Consider the following 17,609-nt stretch of genomic DNA (forward strand, 5'->3'; position numbering starts at 1 on the left):
TCAATCCACGTCTCCTATATTTCATCTGTCATTTATTACATTTTTACGAATATCTCCGACAAACTCACAATGCGTGAATAAGAACTTTTTCTGTGAGCTCCCTTATGTGTGCTTTATACGAATCATGGATATAAATATATTGGACCATGTAACTTATCGCATTGAAAAGTGTGCACCGATAAATGCCTCGTTCGAATGAAACTTATGCATAAAACATTTTTTTATGGATGCCACGTTAGAAAAGAACTTTTACGCTCGTGAATTATGGCATACAAACATATAATCAGATCATTCTCAACGATTTTATGTTCTTCTTGCACAAATACAGCTTAAATATATATATACAGTTTTGTTCGTCACAGAAATTAGATTCGATTAAAAATATTTTATTCAAATCTAAATGTTATTTTAATAAGTACACATTCACTTGTTTTTACGCTGCGCCATTTTTAGATGCCTGGTTTACTTTTAGCTTGTTATTATTAAAATGATTATTATTACTATACATTGACCGCACTTATAGTTGCGTATAATTGTCTCGGCTGGGATGCTATATATTGCATCTTTCTCGCTGCTGAGCCAGTTATAGTCCCATAAAGCTTGAAATAATTATCCACTGTAGACACATCCTCTTTAACTTCAATGTTATTTTAAATTAAGAATTAATTTTTTTTTAAACATCTCTTCGAAAGTGGTAATAGTAACCTTATTATTTTCGAATAAAAAAAATTGATGAAGTATGCTTTAGATTAGATAACCGCGCGCGCGATTAGGCATTAGGCAACACCTTCCTAATAACACTTTCGCACAAATACTAAGCAAAATGTTCGCGATAAAGATTCTCTAGCTTAATAAAAAAAAAGCCTTAGTATCTTATTAAAGATATCTATCACAAACGATTTTGAACTAAAAAGAAATTTTATTAATATCTGATTCAATTATACGTTTCTAGTGTATCATAAATATATCATCCGTTTTATTTGAATAAATATTTTTCGACAAATAATTTCTCCTTCAGGATATAAATAGAAAAACGCTTCAGACTTAAATATTTTATGTTCTCGGAGGACAATAATTTCATTTCAATAGTGTGCACTAGTGTGCAGCTTAAAATTAAATGATTTGTAGATTTGCTTTCCCTCAAGTCATAATAAAATCGATAAAATATTACCTCTGCTGGCAATGCATAAAAACTCCAACTAATCTAAAAATATTACAGAGGTTTTATATGTATGTGTATATATATGTATATACACACACATATATATATATACTCTTTCAGTTATGTCCTATAGATAAAAAGGTATTAACAGGCACAGCGATGCGAGAGCGCAGCTTTATATCAATAACAAATATTAAAAATTTATAATCGGTTATAATTTAGAATCACGCAACATTTGGATTTAGTTAAAAGTGTGATATGTTTTATGTAATATTTATATTTATGACATGGAGTATCGAAATAAAGAAATAAAAATGCATTATTACGTTGAGGATATAAAGGATAAGAGGGGGGAAAGAAAAATAGAAAAATAAAATACATAATACGTTCGCAAAATTCTTCCGGGATTTCGGGTCAAGAACGCGATTCTTGAATAATGTAGATTAGACACATGAAGGGCTTGAGCAGAAACGAAAGTACAATATTAAGTTAAGAGAAAATATAACAGAAAATAGGAGTGTAAAATTTATAGTGCGTTCGCAAAGTTCGTCTGGGATTTCGGGTCAAGAACGTGCTACTTGAACAACTTAGACTAGATACATGCACTTTACTTTGGCTTGCGATAAAATTCTCAAAGTTTTTATTCTACACTCTCTGATGTGTGAACATCTTTGAAGCAAGGAAAACATTTTCTTTCATATTTTTGCTATTTCTGAAGAGGACACTGATTCGTGATTCGCTTTTCTAAAGTGTCAATTTTTATAACTGATGATTGAAATAAATTCCTAACATAATTTTATATGAAATAACAAGTATGGAAGTCCAATTCAACGTATGAATATATGATTACGCGATAAAAAAAACATTGTGTATTTGTATCAAACGGTTCACTCACGTTCTTATTAACCGTTTGTGTTGATTCTTTTAACATATTCGAGTGTTAATTTAACATTAATCTATTCTATATTATATATAATATATTAATTTATTCCACCCTTACGACTTGTAAATGCTTAGCGCTATTATATATACAGCTCGAGTGTATGTAATCCAGTGCTGCAACTGAGAGTTAATGATGATCTAATAGAGATCGAAACGTTTGTTTCATTTGATAATCATTTAAATTTTAACAATAAACATCCAAATTGGCTGGTATATAGAGTCCTTATTATTCTGATCTTTATTTTTTAATATTTTATTTCTGTATTTGACGGACATAAAATAGTATACATAAAATACAATATACAATTAAAACTCTCTAAAAATGCTAAATAAGAAATTTATTTAGCTACTATTTGCAATCAGAATTGTGTTGAAACTGTCATATTTGTATATTTTCAATTCAATTTTAGAAATGTGAAATGCCAAAAGAAAATCGTTTTAAAGTTTCCAATTTTAATAGTTTTGTCGAAATCTTCATTTATTATAGATCTGAAATAATAACAACATAGTTCTAACAAAAAAAAATTTTATCTCGGAAATAAACGTTTCTCCTTTGCATCGACTATAGATTCTAAATTGAAAAAAGGATTAACTGCAGAGTTTTTTATACATACATATAAACGCGGAACATCAAGCTTATATACATAAGCGCTCGTAGCGATTGAACCGAAAAATCACTTACTTTATCGCGAGTTTTTTTCAGTCCAGCTATCCGTGCGCCAAGATCGATCATCGGATGATCGCGTCAAACCAGATTTACACAGTTGATGATTATCCCAGATGAATCATTTAAAACAATCACGTTGAACGAACAACTTCTCTTTTAGAAGCAACGCTAAACATGCATATAAAACCAAAACTGTTGTATAATATCTTTGAATAAATAATATTTCTAATATTTTACGGTGCAAATACAAAGTATTTGGCAGAATTTTACTAGAAGGTTGAGTATATAAAACAAAAGCACGATACACACATATTTAAATTTTGTATCTTTATGTTAGCGATCAAGTTTAATTGTATTATCATTAACATATATAGCTTTTCTGTAATAGAGACTTTAAACCATAGGAAGAAGATATTTGCACAATTAAATAAAACAAGAACGTCCAAGTTAGTTCGTTTATAGGGTTTAAGATGATATTCCAGGATATTTTAAGTGCTGTGTTTGTATAATAATTACAATATATATTTTTTACAAATATAATACTCTATACTGAAAAAAAAAGATTGGCTGCTGCAGCAGATTAGATAGTAAAATATGGCATAATATTTTTAATTGGTTGCAGCAGCCAAAAATTGATTGCTGCAACCAAGTAAAAATGCTATACCATATTTAGCCAATCTTTATACCCATTTTAAATCAATTAAGTATTTAAAATTGAAATTTTTATTTTCTATAATATACCTATATCACTTTTTATATTTTTCTTTGATAAAATAAAATTTTTAATCTCTGATCAAAAATTGGATAAATTCACGGAAAATCATATACTGGATTTGTGGAAGAGATTTACATTCACAGAATGAGCTAGCATCGTTCTGACAGCACGATAAGCGCGGTTGCTCCGTTTTGACGATGACCTGAGAACGTTTCGCGATTTTCGTATACTGCGATGGCAAACTCTCTTTTTTTCTTTTGTCAGGATTTTTAATCTCAACGGAATACGTGGCTAGGGCTGCAAAAAAGTTTAGTACGAACGGTTCTGATAACGGCATTTTTTCCGCTGGACTTGCGAACGAGTCGTGGTGATATTTTTATGAGTAGTTCATTCTGAATTAAATTCGTCTGTTCTTTTCACGTTTCGTATTTAAGGAGATGTTTGCAAATAAGGATAATTCAGTGATTTGATGTATTAAATTTCAGTATTAAATTCAGACATATTAAAAAAAAATTGTTCGTACATAATTATGTATAATTTTACATATAATTACATAGCAGTAATTTTTTTTATATTTCTCCAAACTTCATCTTTTCTAAAACGAACAATGCGAAAATTATCCTTTTAATTATTTTTTATGTTTTCGCATTATTATTATATTTATTACACTAAAAAGTAATTTTACTAAAAAAAGAAGGATGTATGAACATGTATGGACATATTTCATATATAATTATGTATGTTTATGAACATTTATGTTTATGTAAGTTTATACATATTTATACATATTCATGCATGACAAATTTTTTGCCAGGTTGTTACGTTATACACACTCCACTGTCTACCTATCTCTCCGTTCTATCTCTTTCTTTTCCTATTCTTTATTCTAAATACTTTTTTCGTCTCGCTTTCTTTCTTTCCTCTCTTTTCTCTTATTTAATTCACTATCTTCATCCTTTCATAATTTCCTTAATATTCTCTATCTTTTATTTTTCGATATTTTTTCCCTCTTTACATAATATATTATACAATCTTTACCTTCTCCACAAAATATTATACACTTCTATTAGCTTTTCTTCCCCCAGTATTTGTTTGTCCTTCTATAGTTTTGCACCTTGTTATACTCTCTAAAAGTCAACCAGTGTATTATTAATGAAAAGCAATAAATAGTTTCTGATTATAGGTAACAGTTATAAGCAGAGTTGGGAAGTTACTTGTAAAATGCAAATGTATATTAACTTAATAAATACTGTATAAATCCATACCAGTATATCTTATTAAATAATCATTACACTTCGCTAGCTAATAAATATGAACGTCATATGCATGTGACACGAAGTTATGCTTTATTCTATCCGACCTGGTCTTTCGTTTCCCCGAAGAGAATTATTGACGTTGCCCAGCCACGAAGTCATCGAAACCGACTTGATCGCGCACAGTGATGCATTTCCGGTGGAAACGCATGGATTATTTATCTAGAACAAGTGCTAAGCGACACTTCGTGCTCGACGTTGACCTGGTTGCTTGACTGGTCACCCGGTTGGCTGATACACGTGTTGCTCATGCGGACCAGTCAGGAAGCAAATCGATATTAGTCGATATAGCACGCGAACATGCCGGTTCCTGGTGGCGATGATGGCTGTGTCGCTAATTCATATCCGGAGTCAGCAAATATAGACTTAAAAAGAAAAAAAGAAGAGGAAACGAAGATGTAGGAGAGAAAACGTACAGCGCAAAATTCTAAAAATTGTCTGGCATGAATTCGAATTCAGTTGCACAGAATCAACATCAGATCCGAGAGAAAGCTATTCTAGATAGCATTAAACGAGGACATAGACGAATAGAGTGCAAATGAAAGATTGAGAAAGAAGGGCATGCGGAAATCGCTTTTCTGCCGGCGCCGCGGCGCTCTGCGCGCGTTATTTGCACCATTTTAGTTATTATTGATGACGTTAATCGAGAACAAATTTGCCATCCTCTGTTAATGTAGATACGTAGAATATCCCAGAATTATTGACCTTAATTTTAAAAACGAATTTATACATCGAGTTTATACATATATAGTGTAATATGTAGTATTAATCTAGATAAATAAAAATGAAAAAATAAAAATCAGTATTTTTAATTTATTATAAATTTAATAAGTAGAATATTAATCGAATTTAATAGGTAGAATATATTATTTCAAAAATTAATATTATATATATGAATATAATATTTAATAAGATAATCGTTCTGTCTTATTTGTCTGTACATTTTATCGTTCTACACGGAAAGATAGGTTTGGCTGAAGTTTGAAAATTTAGCTAGATACATAATTAAAAATGAAAATAATTTGGTTTGGATAATTAAAATAATTATTATTATTTTAATTGAGTGATAAAGACAGAGTACGAGAGATTAAGGTTTAATTTCCGTCGATCGAAATGATTTTTACAATAAAATTATTTAGGTACAGACCTTAAGATATAAACATCAATATTATTAAAATTGCTTGTCAATTTAATTGTGATATTACTACTCCGATTTCTATGTTTCAAAAGCGACAAATTTGTCGGCGCACAGTTAGTTTAAACTATGTTTAAATTATTATTTATTTGTGCTATATTACTACCATAGTTCGGTTTATGATTGCATTTTAAGACTAAAAATAATTTCGAGGTGTAATTTACAGAATTGAATATGGATACAATATATCGAAAATATAATTTAAGCATTAAGATCTAAGACCGTTGAAACTTAGACCGTTGAAACTTTACTCGCAATCGGTTGTGTTTTTATATTTGTAGTCTTACACTTTGTTTAAAATAATTGTGTAAAATGCTCAAACTAGTTGCTAGAATATTAAAACTTTTTGCAACACTATAATCATCAACGCTTGAGTTTTATATGATGATTTCGTCGGTCCAATAAAATTATTTTCAGATCTATATCTAGCTAAATTTTTAGACATTTCAGCAAAATCATTCTTTTCGTGTATAGATTTATACTGCAGTATGAAAATGAAGGTCCGATATTTGCAGATAATTAAAAAGAAGGAGATTCGAAATATTACATAATATGCATTTGAAGATTTATGGCTCATGAATTAATACTTATCATGAAAATAAAAATAAAGTACAAAAATACAAATTGTTATAACGGCATGAATTCATATAACTCATGAATATTTGCTGTACACAGTTTCAGTTTTTGTCTTTTTGGTATTTTTTTCACAAACGTATATTTCACACAGCAAGAAATATAATGAAAATAGTGTCGCAAATATTTAGCAAGGGTCATGAAATCTATTTAAATGCAATTTGGGCAAGGATGTTACGCCTAATCTAATAGATTCCCAAACTTGCATGCTGATTAACAACATTTGATCTCTCTAAATTGTGCTCGCTGCGGATCGGTAATTTGACCACAGTTTATGCTAAATACACGAAGGCACCGCGATGCATATGGTTTGTAACTGTCATGAATGTACATATGTAATGCATTCGAGCGATGCATATAAATTCGCTATTATAATACCATGAAGCAAAGCGCGCAGATTGATAAAATAAAAGTGCAAATAAAAATAGCGCGCTATCGTTGTAGATACGAGCAATAATATCGTTATAATTGACAATTGAGAGTTTCTGTGCCATCTAGGAACAAAAATATTTCTGCTTTTAATTTCTTATTTAACGGTACCTATACTAATATTATCAATGCTACAGAAACAATCGTATGATATATATTTTTAAAATGAATTTTACTATAAAATGGTAACAAAAAAAAATAGAAAAATCAATCGTAATTATTTAAAAACCGTTTCAAACAAATATTTAAAATGTCTGTTTCAATCTAGGAAAGATTTATAAAAAGTGACTTTTTAATTAAACAAGTGAAACGTTTCTAAAATTGATTATTAAAAGTTCATAATTTATTATTAGACATAACTATTTCATATCAAATATCAAATTACACTGATACTCTAAATATGCATGTCTTGTTTGTAAAATAAGAGTTTTATTTTTCATCGCTTTTATATACATAACTAAATGCAAAAAATATTCGTACACACAGGGGAGATTTTTTATTAAAAAAGCTTTATTGTAAAAAATTATTTAGTTAAAATAAAAATAAATATTGATTTATTTACAATAAATACGTTCTGTTCTAATATAAATATAAACTAAAGAGCAAAGTAATCGTGCAGTTCATGATCTCTCTCTCTCTCTCTCTCTCTTAGAAAATTACTAATTAATATTTACTTTCTAAAAATAAGTTTTTTAAAGATAAGATTTATATATTAAACATATCTCCCTGTACAAATACTTTTTGAACTTATAGATCTGTTTTTTGTAGTGTATATACACTCGTACTTAAAATAAAATAGATATTTTTAAAGTTTGATAAAAGGGAGACAGAAAGTTTTAGTACAGTTCAATGCATCAACAAAGAGCAGCCTTGTCGATCGTTTTTCAGAAAATTTTTACATACGGTCGCGCAATTTGCGTGTTTATTTTCATGGATTTCTTTGCTACGTATTTAGATATCGATTAAATTTGTGATAAAATTTGAAAAATGCAGGAGGCGAAGGTAAAATATACAATCGCCAATTTAATGATTTAACAATTTTATTATATATTTATTATATATTTGTGATGCGCAATTTACTGGTAGATATCATAAATACCACACATACATTATCAAATACATAACTTGAAATGTTCATAGTTATACATTACCATTACATGCCGAATTTTCTCTCTCGGTGCTCTTTGAAATCCATTGATAGAAATGCAAAAAAAATTAGAAGTTCGTGCAATACTTCAGCCTCGTGCAATACTTCATTTTGATCCATCAATTCTCGTTAAAATCTTTGCGCGCGCACACACACTTACGACGCGATATTCAATACTTCAATACTTAAGTGATGTTAAATGGATATTCTCCATTTTAAGGTTAAAATTACGAATTTGTTTAGCGCGATGATGGAAAGTGAAAAGAAAATATTACGAATTTGTTTAGAAATGATTGAAGGTAAATGGAAAATGTCGGACTGTGTTACACGTTACGTGCATCATGAATTTAATTTTAAAGCTATACGAAATTGAAACTGCCTTCAAATCATATTAAAAGAATAGTAATAACTTAAACTAATTTAAAATAATATATCACGTTTAAAATGATATATTACGTTAATCTTCGTCATATTTTTCTATATTTCATTCAAACCAAACAAAACGAGAGTTACGTACAAGAACGTTAATTGTACGTAAAATGAAAAATGAAAGGATAAAGTATAATTCCACAGCACTATTTGCATAAGTATACTAAATAGCGTAAGAAAACTCAGAGTTGCTATTAACATTTTAATTTTCCGTTTGTTAATCTTGAATTATTTAAACTTGCTTACTGATCAGACTTGCAAACGTCTAATAAATCAAATTGAGAGAAATTGACAAGTAATCCTGAGAAACTTTGATTATGTTCTGTGAATAAACAATACAGATAGATTATGACAGAAATATAATTGACAATTGTTACATAAATAATATTTTGAACTAAAAAAGTATTCTCTTTACATCAACGCAGCAATCAATTGCAAATAATTTTGAAAATTGACTCTAATTTTGTATAAAAATAAACTGCATTGATTTTGCATATTACATGCCGTGATACATCTTGTATAATCGATATTATCAAGTCTACTCTCTAAAACGGTAAATCTTACTTTGAAGAGTAAAATCTTACTCTTAATGATTGAAAATTGAGCTACTTTTTATCAAGATTAATTCAATTTTCACTCTTTAGAGTGAAATTCTATTTCAAAGAATTTAGAGAGTACGAATTTAGAGAGTATATATACGTATATAAATAATTAAGTACCATAAATAATTAAAAACTTTTATATTAATCGTTACATTGAATTTTCAAGGCTCTCTAAAACATATTGATAGAAACGATCACACAAATTTACAAGTATTCGACATTAATTCACGCAGAACTTTATTTTGATTTATCAATTCTTGTCAGAGAATTTCATCACTCCATATACACACTTGCACTCACAATATTCAACGAAATTTCAATTTAGAACTATACGAAATTAAGAATTCATTGAAATTATGTAAAAAAAATATATATGAAATAAAAATATTATAAAAGATCTGTATTATGAACAGTAATTATATCTTTGCCCAAAGTACAAATATACATCACTATAGTAAATTGCTAAAAAGTTTATAAGTTAACATTTGCATATTACTGTCTCCTCTATCCTGTCTTTACCCTCAATTACTTCAACTCACTACTGACTAAACTTGTCGACGTTTAACAGAATTCTAGCGAAGAAAGATTGTGAAAAGAGGGAATGACTTTGTCGTGGACACAAATCAAAACAAATTTCTAATTTATAATTAACGGTTGTTATTGGAATGATATTTCAGACTGAAAGTATTTTTTCTAGCAAACAACACGAGAATTTGCGAACAATATGAGGATCGACTCGTAATTTAGAATATAATAAAAATAAGTTTTTGTGCTTTTGTTAAGAGGACAGAGATAGCTATATCTCCGACAGTCGATATTGCGAATATACTGATGTGTAAGACAAATTTCAACCGGTTGGAATTTGCCTTATGGATAAGTTTACTGCTATTTCTACTTCCATAAGATTACGTTAATTTAAAGCAATATCCTGATTGGCTCATCGGTTTAAGTTTACACCTTACGCTTGCTGTTACGGAATTTTGTCCATGGTAGCCCTAAATGCATATCGCGCAGTCATCTAAATCTTATTATTTAATAATACTTGATTAGTATTATTCGTATTACCGAAAATAAACGATGTCCATAATAATATTATGAAATAAATAAGTAATGAGATAATACATAGAAATTTTTTAATTACAAAAAATTTTCAGATTACACATACATATCCTAGTTTATACTCTAAACTTTTAGAGTTCGTCTCACTCTAAAGAGTGAAGTCTCTTCGAAATTGAAAATTTAGTCACTTTTTTTAAAGACTGGCTCAATTTTCACTCTTTAGAATAAGATTCCATTCTGTAGAAAATATGTACACAAATATTTTAAAAAATCAAATACTATTGACGTAATTTTTAATCAATTATAGTCAATAATATCCTGTATATTGATTTATTTGAATTAGCTAGTGACGTGAGTACTGCTAAAGGCTGATATAATTCATCTGTAGGATCGAAAAAGTTCACGAAAAAATCCTTAAATATGTTTTCGATCGAAAATATTAAACTATAATATTTTAATTTTGAAATTAAAAATCAAATATATATTTTTTAAAATAGTATTATTAACAGCATTATTTTAATTGAAAATACTCTTGTGAATTTATATAACAACAGTGTTAATAAAACAAATAAAATGTTTGATAGAAGATTATTATACGTATTTACTTTATTAATAGTATTATGAATTAATATTTTCAATTCAAATAATACTGTTGATATTATCATTTTTTCAGTATACATGGAGATATAGAAATTCATATAAAAATTCACTTAATAAATTTGTTTATTCCGTGTCCGAAATAGAAATGCATCGATACAGAAGCGTCTTCAGATTTATGTTTTATCGAGGAAACGATTAACAAATCAACATTTTTGTATAGAAAATAATCGGGAGCCTTCCCACTGGTTTTAAAACCATCCCGCGAACCCATTCTCTGAATTGGTAGATATCCCGCCGTCGGTTATCTGAATGCTGAAGCGGCTTATTAATAATTACGCGTTGACCCACTACCGCTTTTGGAGTCTGCGCTGTTTTACACGTTGCTTAAGCATCACATTCAACGAATGGAATGAATCGTTGTTTTGCATCTCGTTGGGTTGAACATAGATAAAATATGAGGTTAATTATGCATTCCATAACAGAATTTAATTTTAATGATACAGTTGCTCGTTAGACCAGCTCCAAAGTGCTCAAAAAATTCACCTGTGTGTGGGTTATTTTAGAAAAACGAAATTAGCGATATTCAAATAGAAGATGTATCAAAAAAGATAATTATTTACAAAATATATCAATATTTCCTATACGAACGTAAAATAATCTTTTTTTGATGGATTAAAATCTAATCATGGTCGAGTTACTAGACAACGAAAAAATTTTAGCAAATACAACTTCAAAAATTTTTATTATTTAGTGAACTTCAATTTATATAAAATAAGAGAACGCATATGTGAAACGCTTCATAAATTAATAATCATCTTTGTCAAATTAAAGAATGTAACGTTAAAACATGATCGGAAATCTTTATTACAAATGAGGAAGAAACTTTTTTTTACCAAAAAGTCTATTTAAGTATACTGAAGGAACTGTTTTTGAACAAACATATTTTTATTTAATATAAAAACGAGTTAGATCTGATATTGCGATGACATTATGCAGGTGTATTCAATACAAAATTATCTTACAAATTGTTTCTTGGCGGATTAACTTGACTTCTATTATATCTGCTTCAACAGCCTTGAAAACTTTTTCAAATATTTTCTTTTGAATTTTTGTATTTATATTTTTTATCGGAAACAGTCTATAAATATTTATTTCTTCAATTAACTTCTTAAAAATCATTATTTCTATGTTTTTTCTTATCAGATTTTTTAATTTATAGAAACTGTTATATACGTCTACTGAGATACTAACAAGTGAATGTCCAGATTGAAGGAACTTTTATTGCGACTTGTTGACGCATATGTTTCTCATTTTCCTTTGATATAAACCGCTTTGATTAGAAACACACGACAAAGAACAACTTTTGTCATTGACAATAAAAATATAAAGAAACATCAAGAAACTTTTGGTAGCAACTGGCAACTTTTTCAAAAAATATGAAACAATAAAAAGTCTCATTATTGCTCCAGTATAGGGATATAGTTTTAGATCTCCATCCCTGCGGATTCAAATTTTAAAACCCATCGATAAAATCTTATTTAATCTTATGTTTCAGACGTTCTGCGTGGTATCCAAGAGGTTTCGCAAAAATTACATTCATAGGTTTACGGCGACCAACAGTTGGTTTATATTCTCCCCATGGAATCCTATACGGCGGTGCTGTATCTTCCTAAGTACGAATCAGTACTTCGATTATGTGGTCATGGCTACTATCCTTCTTAACTGCGTCTTCCTAGCCATGACCGAGACCTTTGATGATGCCGAGTAAGTATAAACTATTACCTCATGTTTATACAGTAACAGTGATTAGTTGATCTCACAAGGGAACGTTTCAAATTACAAACGCGGTATCAAGAAACTAACGTTACCAGTCAAACGATCACATTTGAAATAGATATTATAAATAGTCAAATCTTGAGATCCTGTAGATTCTGTACCCGATTTGATATGAAACATATTTTAACTTTGATACAAAATATTTCAAGAACAATGCATTTTTGGAAAAAATATTTCAAATAAAAGTTGTAGGGTTTGAAGAGCTCATCAGATGAGCTACTTAGATTTTGGGTTTAGGGCCCATTTTGGGCACAATAAGGCCCATTTTTCTAAAATCTAAGTAACTCATCAAATGGCCCTCTTCAAACCCTACAACTTTTATTTAAAACGTTTTTTCCAAAAATATATTGTTCTCGAGATATTTTGTGTCAAAGTTAAAATGACCAAATATGTTTCGTACTAAATCGGGTACAGAATCTACAGGATCCCAATTATTTAGAATATCTATTTTAAACGTGATTTTTCGATTGGTAGCTTTAGTTTTTTGATATCGCTTTTGCAATTTGGAACGTTCTCTTATCAGTAATAAGTGACTATTGAAACTCTATGCTTACTTGTGTTGCCGTTATAAAGATTACGAATATGTTTTACAATATCATTAAATGTAACATTTTTTATATTTAAAACAAAATTTGAAACGATCTAAATACGAACAATCACTTATATTTCTTAAAAATCATAAAACTGTTAGAACGAATGACTTTTCGTTACAGAATAAATTCGTCGAAATTAGTTATAGGAAACTGCAGTAATTCGGACATGTATTCTATATAATATTTTGATTTTTCCGTAAACATATCAGGTCTCGATAACGAACGGCGGATAGTTGATCTGATGTCCGATGTTTCTCATGTTACAGATTAATCTTCCTAGCTATATATACGGCGGAAATGGTGATAAAATCAATCGCGAAGGGATTTATACTGAACAAGTACACTTATCTGCGGAATCCCTGGAATTGGTTGGACTTCGTTGTGATTACCAGCGGATACGCCACTATTGGGATGGCAGTCGGAAATCTGGCCGGTCTCAGGACGTTCAGGGTGTTGAGAGCACTTAAGACTGTATCCATTATGCCAGGTAATACAGCCAGTTTCTGAGACATGTATTTCCCTGTCGCGTTTGATTCAACCGAGAAATACCTAAAGTATCAAACAGAATGCCTCGCCTCAAGTAGAAAAACGACAATTATTCATTCTTTTCACAACTTAATGGAAAAAAAAGAAACAATTGATCTTAAAAAAATTAGCTTTATACAATTTCAGTGATTATTTTATTTCATTAAGTAAAAATAATAAACGACGAGTTTATATAACTGGGATCGAAAGATGTATTTAAAATTTACATAGAAGTATAATTAAATATCAAGATTTAATCTCGACTATATACGTATTTGGCACTCTTTTACTTATTGTATTTATTCCTATAATAGTCTGGTTTAGTTTATTATTGAAAAAACAGCAATTGTTTCTCTTTTCCTGAGATAAAATGTACATTTACTATTGCGGATGAAACAACTGAATGTGAACGTGTGTCGATACGTATTGATTACAGTTGACAAAAATTTAGCATTGGTTTATATACTATAGCGATTAAATGCGCACCAATCGATGTCAGTAGACATGCATTAATCAGCTGCAAATAAACTGAGCCGTTTCTCGTATTAATTGTAACTTTAAATCAAGCCCGCATTTATGTACTTTTCATCGAAATGAGTATAAACGATTGCTCCAAATAATTAAAAATCGCTCGTTTTTGCGCTCCGCGTAAACACATCGTGATTTATCGCGTTAATCCATTCATATATGACAAAAACTGAATGACAATCAAGTAGCGGGATTCATAATACTCATTGCAGTATTACGTTGATAACCTAGATATTTGTACGTACAGTTTTTTTACGCATAATTTATTATTATCTTTATAATATTATTATAGTATTAATAACTTGATTGAAATTACAATATTCGACATCAGAATTCATCGCGATGTTCCACATACATAACTAAACGTTCGTGGCACGTACGGCTTTTTTTGCGGTCGTATATGATTGCGTATTAATATATGCATGAGGACGTTTAGCGGTTCCACTCGCGAATCGCTCTCGTAATCGTTTCCCTTGCAATCTCTTGCAATATTCAACACTGATCTGCACTCGGTGTGGGACAGGTTTGTAAATTTGCGATAGCGTGTTAAAGGGAATTGCCCAAGCTCGTGTCACATTGCGATTCGGATAGAGAGGACTTGCGTCATTTGATTTACCAGCCCAAAAAATTTATGGATATGATCAACCTCATGAAGAAATGTTTATTTATCTTGTTTATATTCCCCCGACATTTCCCCAAAACCTTTTAAGAAAATTAAGTTGGTGAGTAAGTTTTTCTTATCTTCTATTTTGTTGTCTGGCAAGTTTTTAGCATTATTAATTGCGATTTCCTTCTACTGATAGAAAATGACATATCTCAGAAAATTTTTTGTGTAGTTAATTCATCGTTATTCTGACTAGTTTATAAATACAATCTCTTTCAAACTAAAAATTACCTAAGTTTCAAACTACCTAAGGGATGTAAATATATTATAACTTAAATAGTGTTTCAAAATTTTACGTTTACTTTTTTTAAAATTATTATTCAAAAACTATGACAATCGACTCAGGTCTTCCTTAAAGATCATTTTCAGGAAGCTAATTTTAAAAAGAGGTAAAATCTTTCGAACTGCTAATATTTATTTTGTTTGTATAAAATGGAAAATGATTTTACAATACATTTTTAGCTATAAGCCGACAGGCCACAAAAATTCACAGTTGTACCGTAGCTATAAGGTTGCTCCAAATAATTTTATTTAAATCAACCTTTGTACATTTTTTTTTAATTCTTTCGCCTTTTGTTATTTCATCAACATCGTTTTAGTGATGTAAAAAATCGTATGTTTAGATTATTAGCCGTTCTAAATTTATTAGCGGGAAATAAAAGTTACGAATGAAAATTATCTTGTAAAAGACGTGCAAAACGAAACGACAATGTTGATAAAACGCGCATGTCGAGCGGTTTTAAACCGGACAAATTGAAATTTCAACGCGAAATAACAAAGTGGAAGACACGAAAACTAACAGGTCGCCAAAGCAGCTCAACCTAAAGTTAGTTAAATTAAAGAGACCAAGAGGTATAGTAGAAAATTATAAACGGCAGTCCGTCTCTGGCGACTCAAATGAAAAACACAAAACGACTAGGTTCGGGGATGATGGCGGAAGAAGATTTAAGTCATCTCTTGTTCACGGAAAAGAGATGGCGGGGTCGATGTGATATATATATACATATATATACGAACGGCGAACTTTGACCGAAGTTCGCATGAACAGGGAACTCGAATACAGCGAATGTCATCTCTGTTCTGTGAACATAGAACAGGGAGATTATTCCAGATGTTATCGAAACCGTTCCGTTTCGCATCTATCGTACGTACGTTCGATGAAAGGGATCGTGATTTATCTCGACGGTCTGCGATATCGATTTCAAATGCCGCGTGTACAAATTCAAAAAGTACGCGAATGTACACAGCTATTCACCGAACATGATTTATTGATTTGACCGCAAAGTCTTTTCCCCATATGTTCCAATATTAAAGTCAAATAAAAAAAAAATGAGAAATATTCGTAATATTTGCGGACGTACATGATTGAACGCTATAAATTAAAGATCTTCGATCTCGCTAACAATAGGTTTCTCTTGCTAATCCCGAAAAATCAAACAATGAGCTGGGTATCGAGCCGGTAGGAGATCGATCGAAGCATACTCGTAACATAGCATTTTTAAGAACAGATGGAAGTCGCGAGGCAACTCACTCACGCTCTGTAGGATTCTTAAAGACCGATGAATACCTCTCTAACAATACGCTGTAATGAATACCGCATCTTTGCTAGTAGGTTAAGATGTTTCTCAAGTAAAGTTGCCGTGGTTTCAAAAAAATCGATTGCGATTTACCTACATATTGAAGCTAACGGTGGGCGTTAATCAAGGACGTGGTAGCGTCTCTCGTCAAGTATATTTTTAAAGTTTAGTACATTAATAACATCTTTTTTATATTATCATGAAAGGAACACTAATATGTCATGAAAGAGATGCTACAGCATATTCTTTACAGAAAGGATGCTTATGTAATAAAAAATTGTTTTGTTTAAATAAATTGATATTATAAAAAAAATGAATGTATTAGAGAAGAATGTAGATTTTTTTTACAATTAAAATGTCATATCAAAAGATGTTCAAAAACATAACGAAAAGATAAAAATAATGCCATAAAAAAAGTGAAATTAAAATAATATTTCAATATATTTATTAAAAAAGTCCCACAGAACACAATTCTCCGAGTGGCGTCTTAAGGATGTCCATATGACATCCTTTGGACATTATTTAAAATTGTGTTGTATGGAATAATCTCTCGTAATTGTAATCCAGCTAACGCTAATATTTCTGAAATATTCACAAAATTCTCCCCCCTCCCCCCAAATGTTTTAAGCGTATTTCGGAATATCTCGAAATATTTACGGAATATAAAAGCAACATTCAAATATCAAAAAAGAAATTAAAGGAAAATTTCGATTGATAGAAAATCACGTATGTGTAATGTATGTTACAGGTCTAAAAACTATCATCAACGCGCTGTTACACAGCTTCAAGCAACTTGCCGAAGTAATGACGCTGACGATTTTCTGCCTGATGGTTTTTGCATTGTTTGCCTTGCAAGTTTATATGGGTGAACTTAGGAATAAGTGTGTGAAGCAACAAGAGCCAAATATGACGCAAATTGACTGGAGGGAGTAAGTTATAGTTTCATTATTACGCTTGCGTAAAATTCAGTTTTAATTAATTCCGAATTTTTAT

The 17,609-nt window shown here is 30.1% G+C and overlaps 1 protein-coding gene across 1 annotated transcript in view; it reads left to right on the top strand.

Annotated features, from left to right (window-relative positions):
- The window catches only part of LOC108767525 (Na channel protein 60E), an 84,781-nt gene that overhangs the window by 40,126 nt on the left and 27,046 nt on the right, over positions 1-17,609 (top strand). Inside the window, exons 2-4 of the mRNA XM_018517456.1 lie at positions 12,449-12,657; positions 13,589-13,809; positions 17,365-17,545. Of these exons, the coding sequence (XP_018372958.1) occupies positions 12,449-12,657; positions 13,589-13,809; positions 17,365-17,545 (611 nt within the window). The remainder of the gene's footprint in view (positions 1-12,448; positions 12,658-13,588; positions 13,810-17,364; positions 17,546-17,609) is intronic.

The sequence above is a fragment of the Trachymyrmex cornetzi genome, unplaced genomic scaffold (genome assembly GCF_001594075.2).
Source record: "Trachymyrmex cornetzi isolate Tcor2-1 unplaced genomic scaffold, Tcor1.1 scaffold121, whole genome shotgun sequence".
In the NCBI taxonomy this organism is placed as follows: domain Eukaryota; kingdom Metazoa; phylum Arthropoda; class Insecta; order Hymenoptera; family Formicidae; genus Trachymyrmex; species Trachymyrmex cornetzi.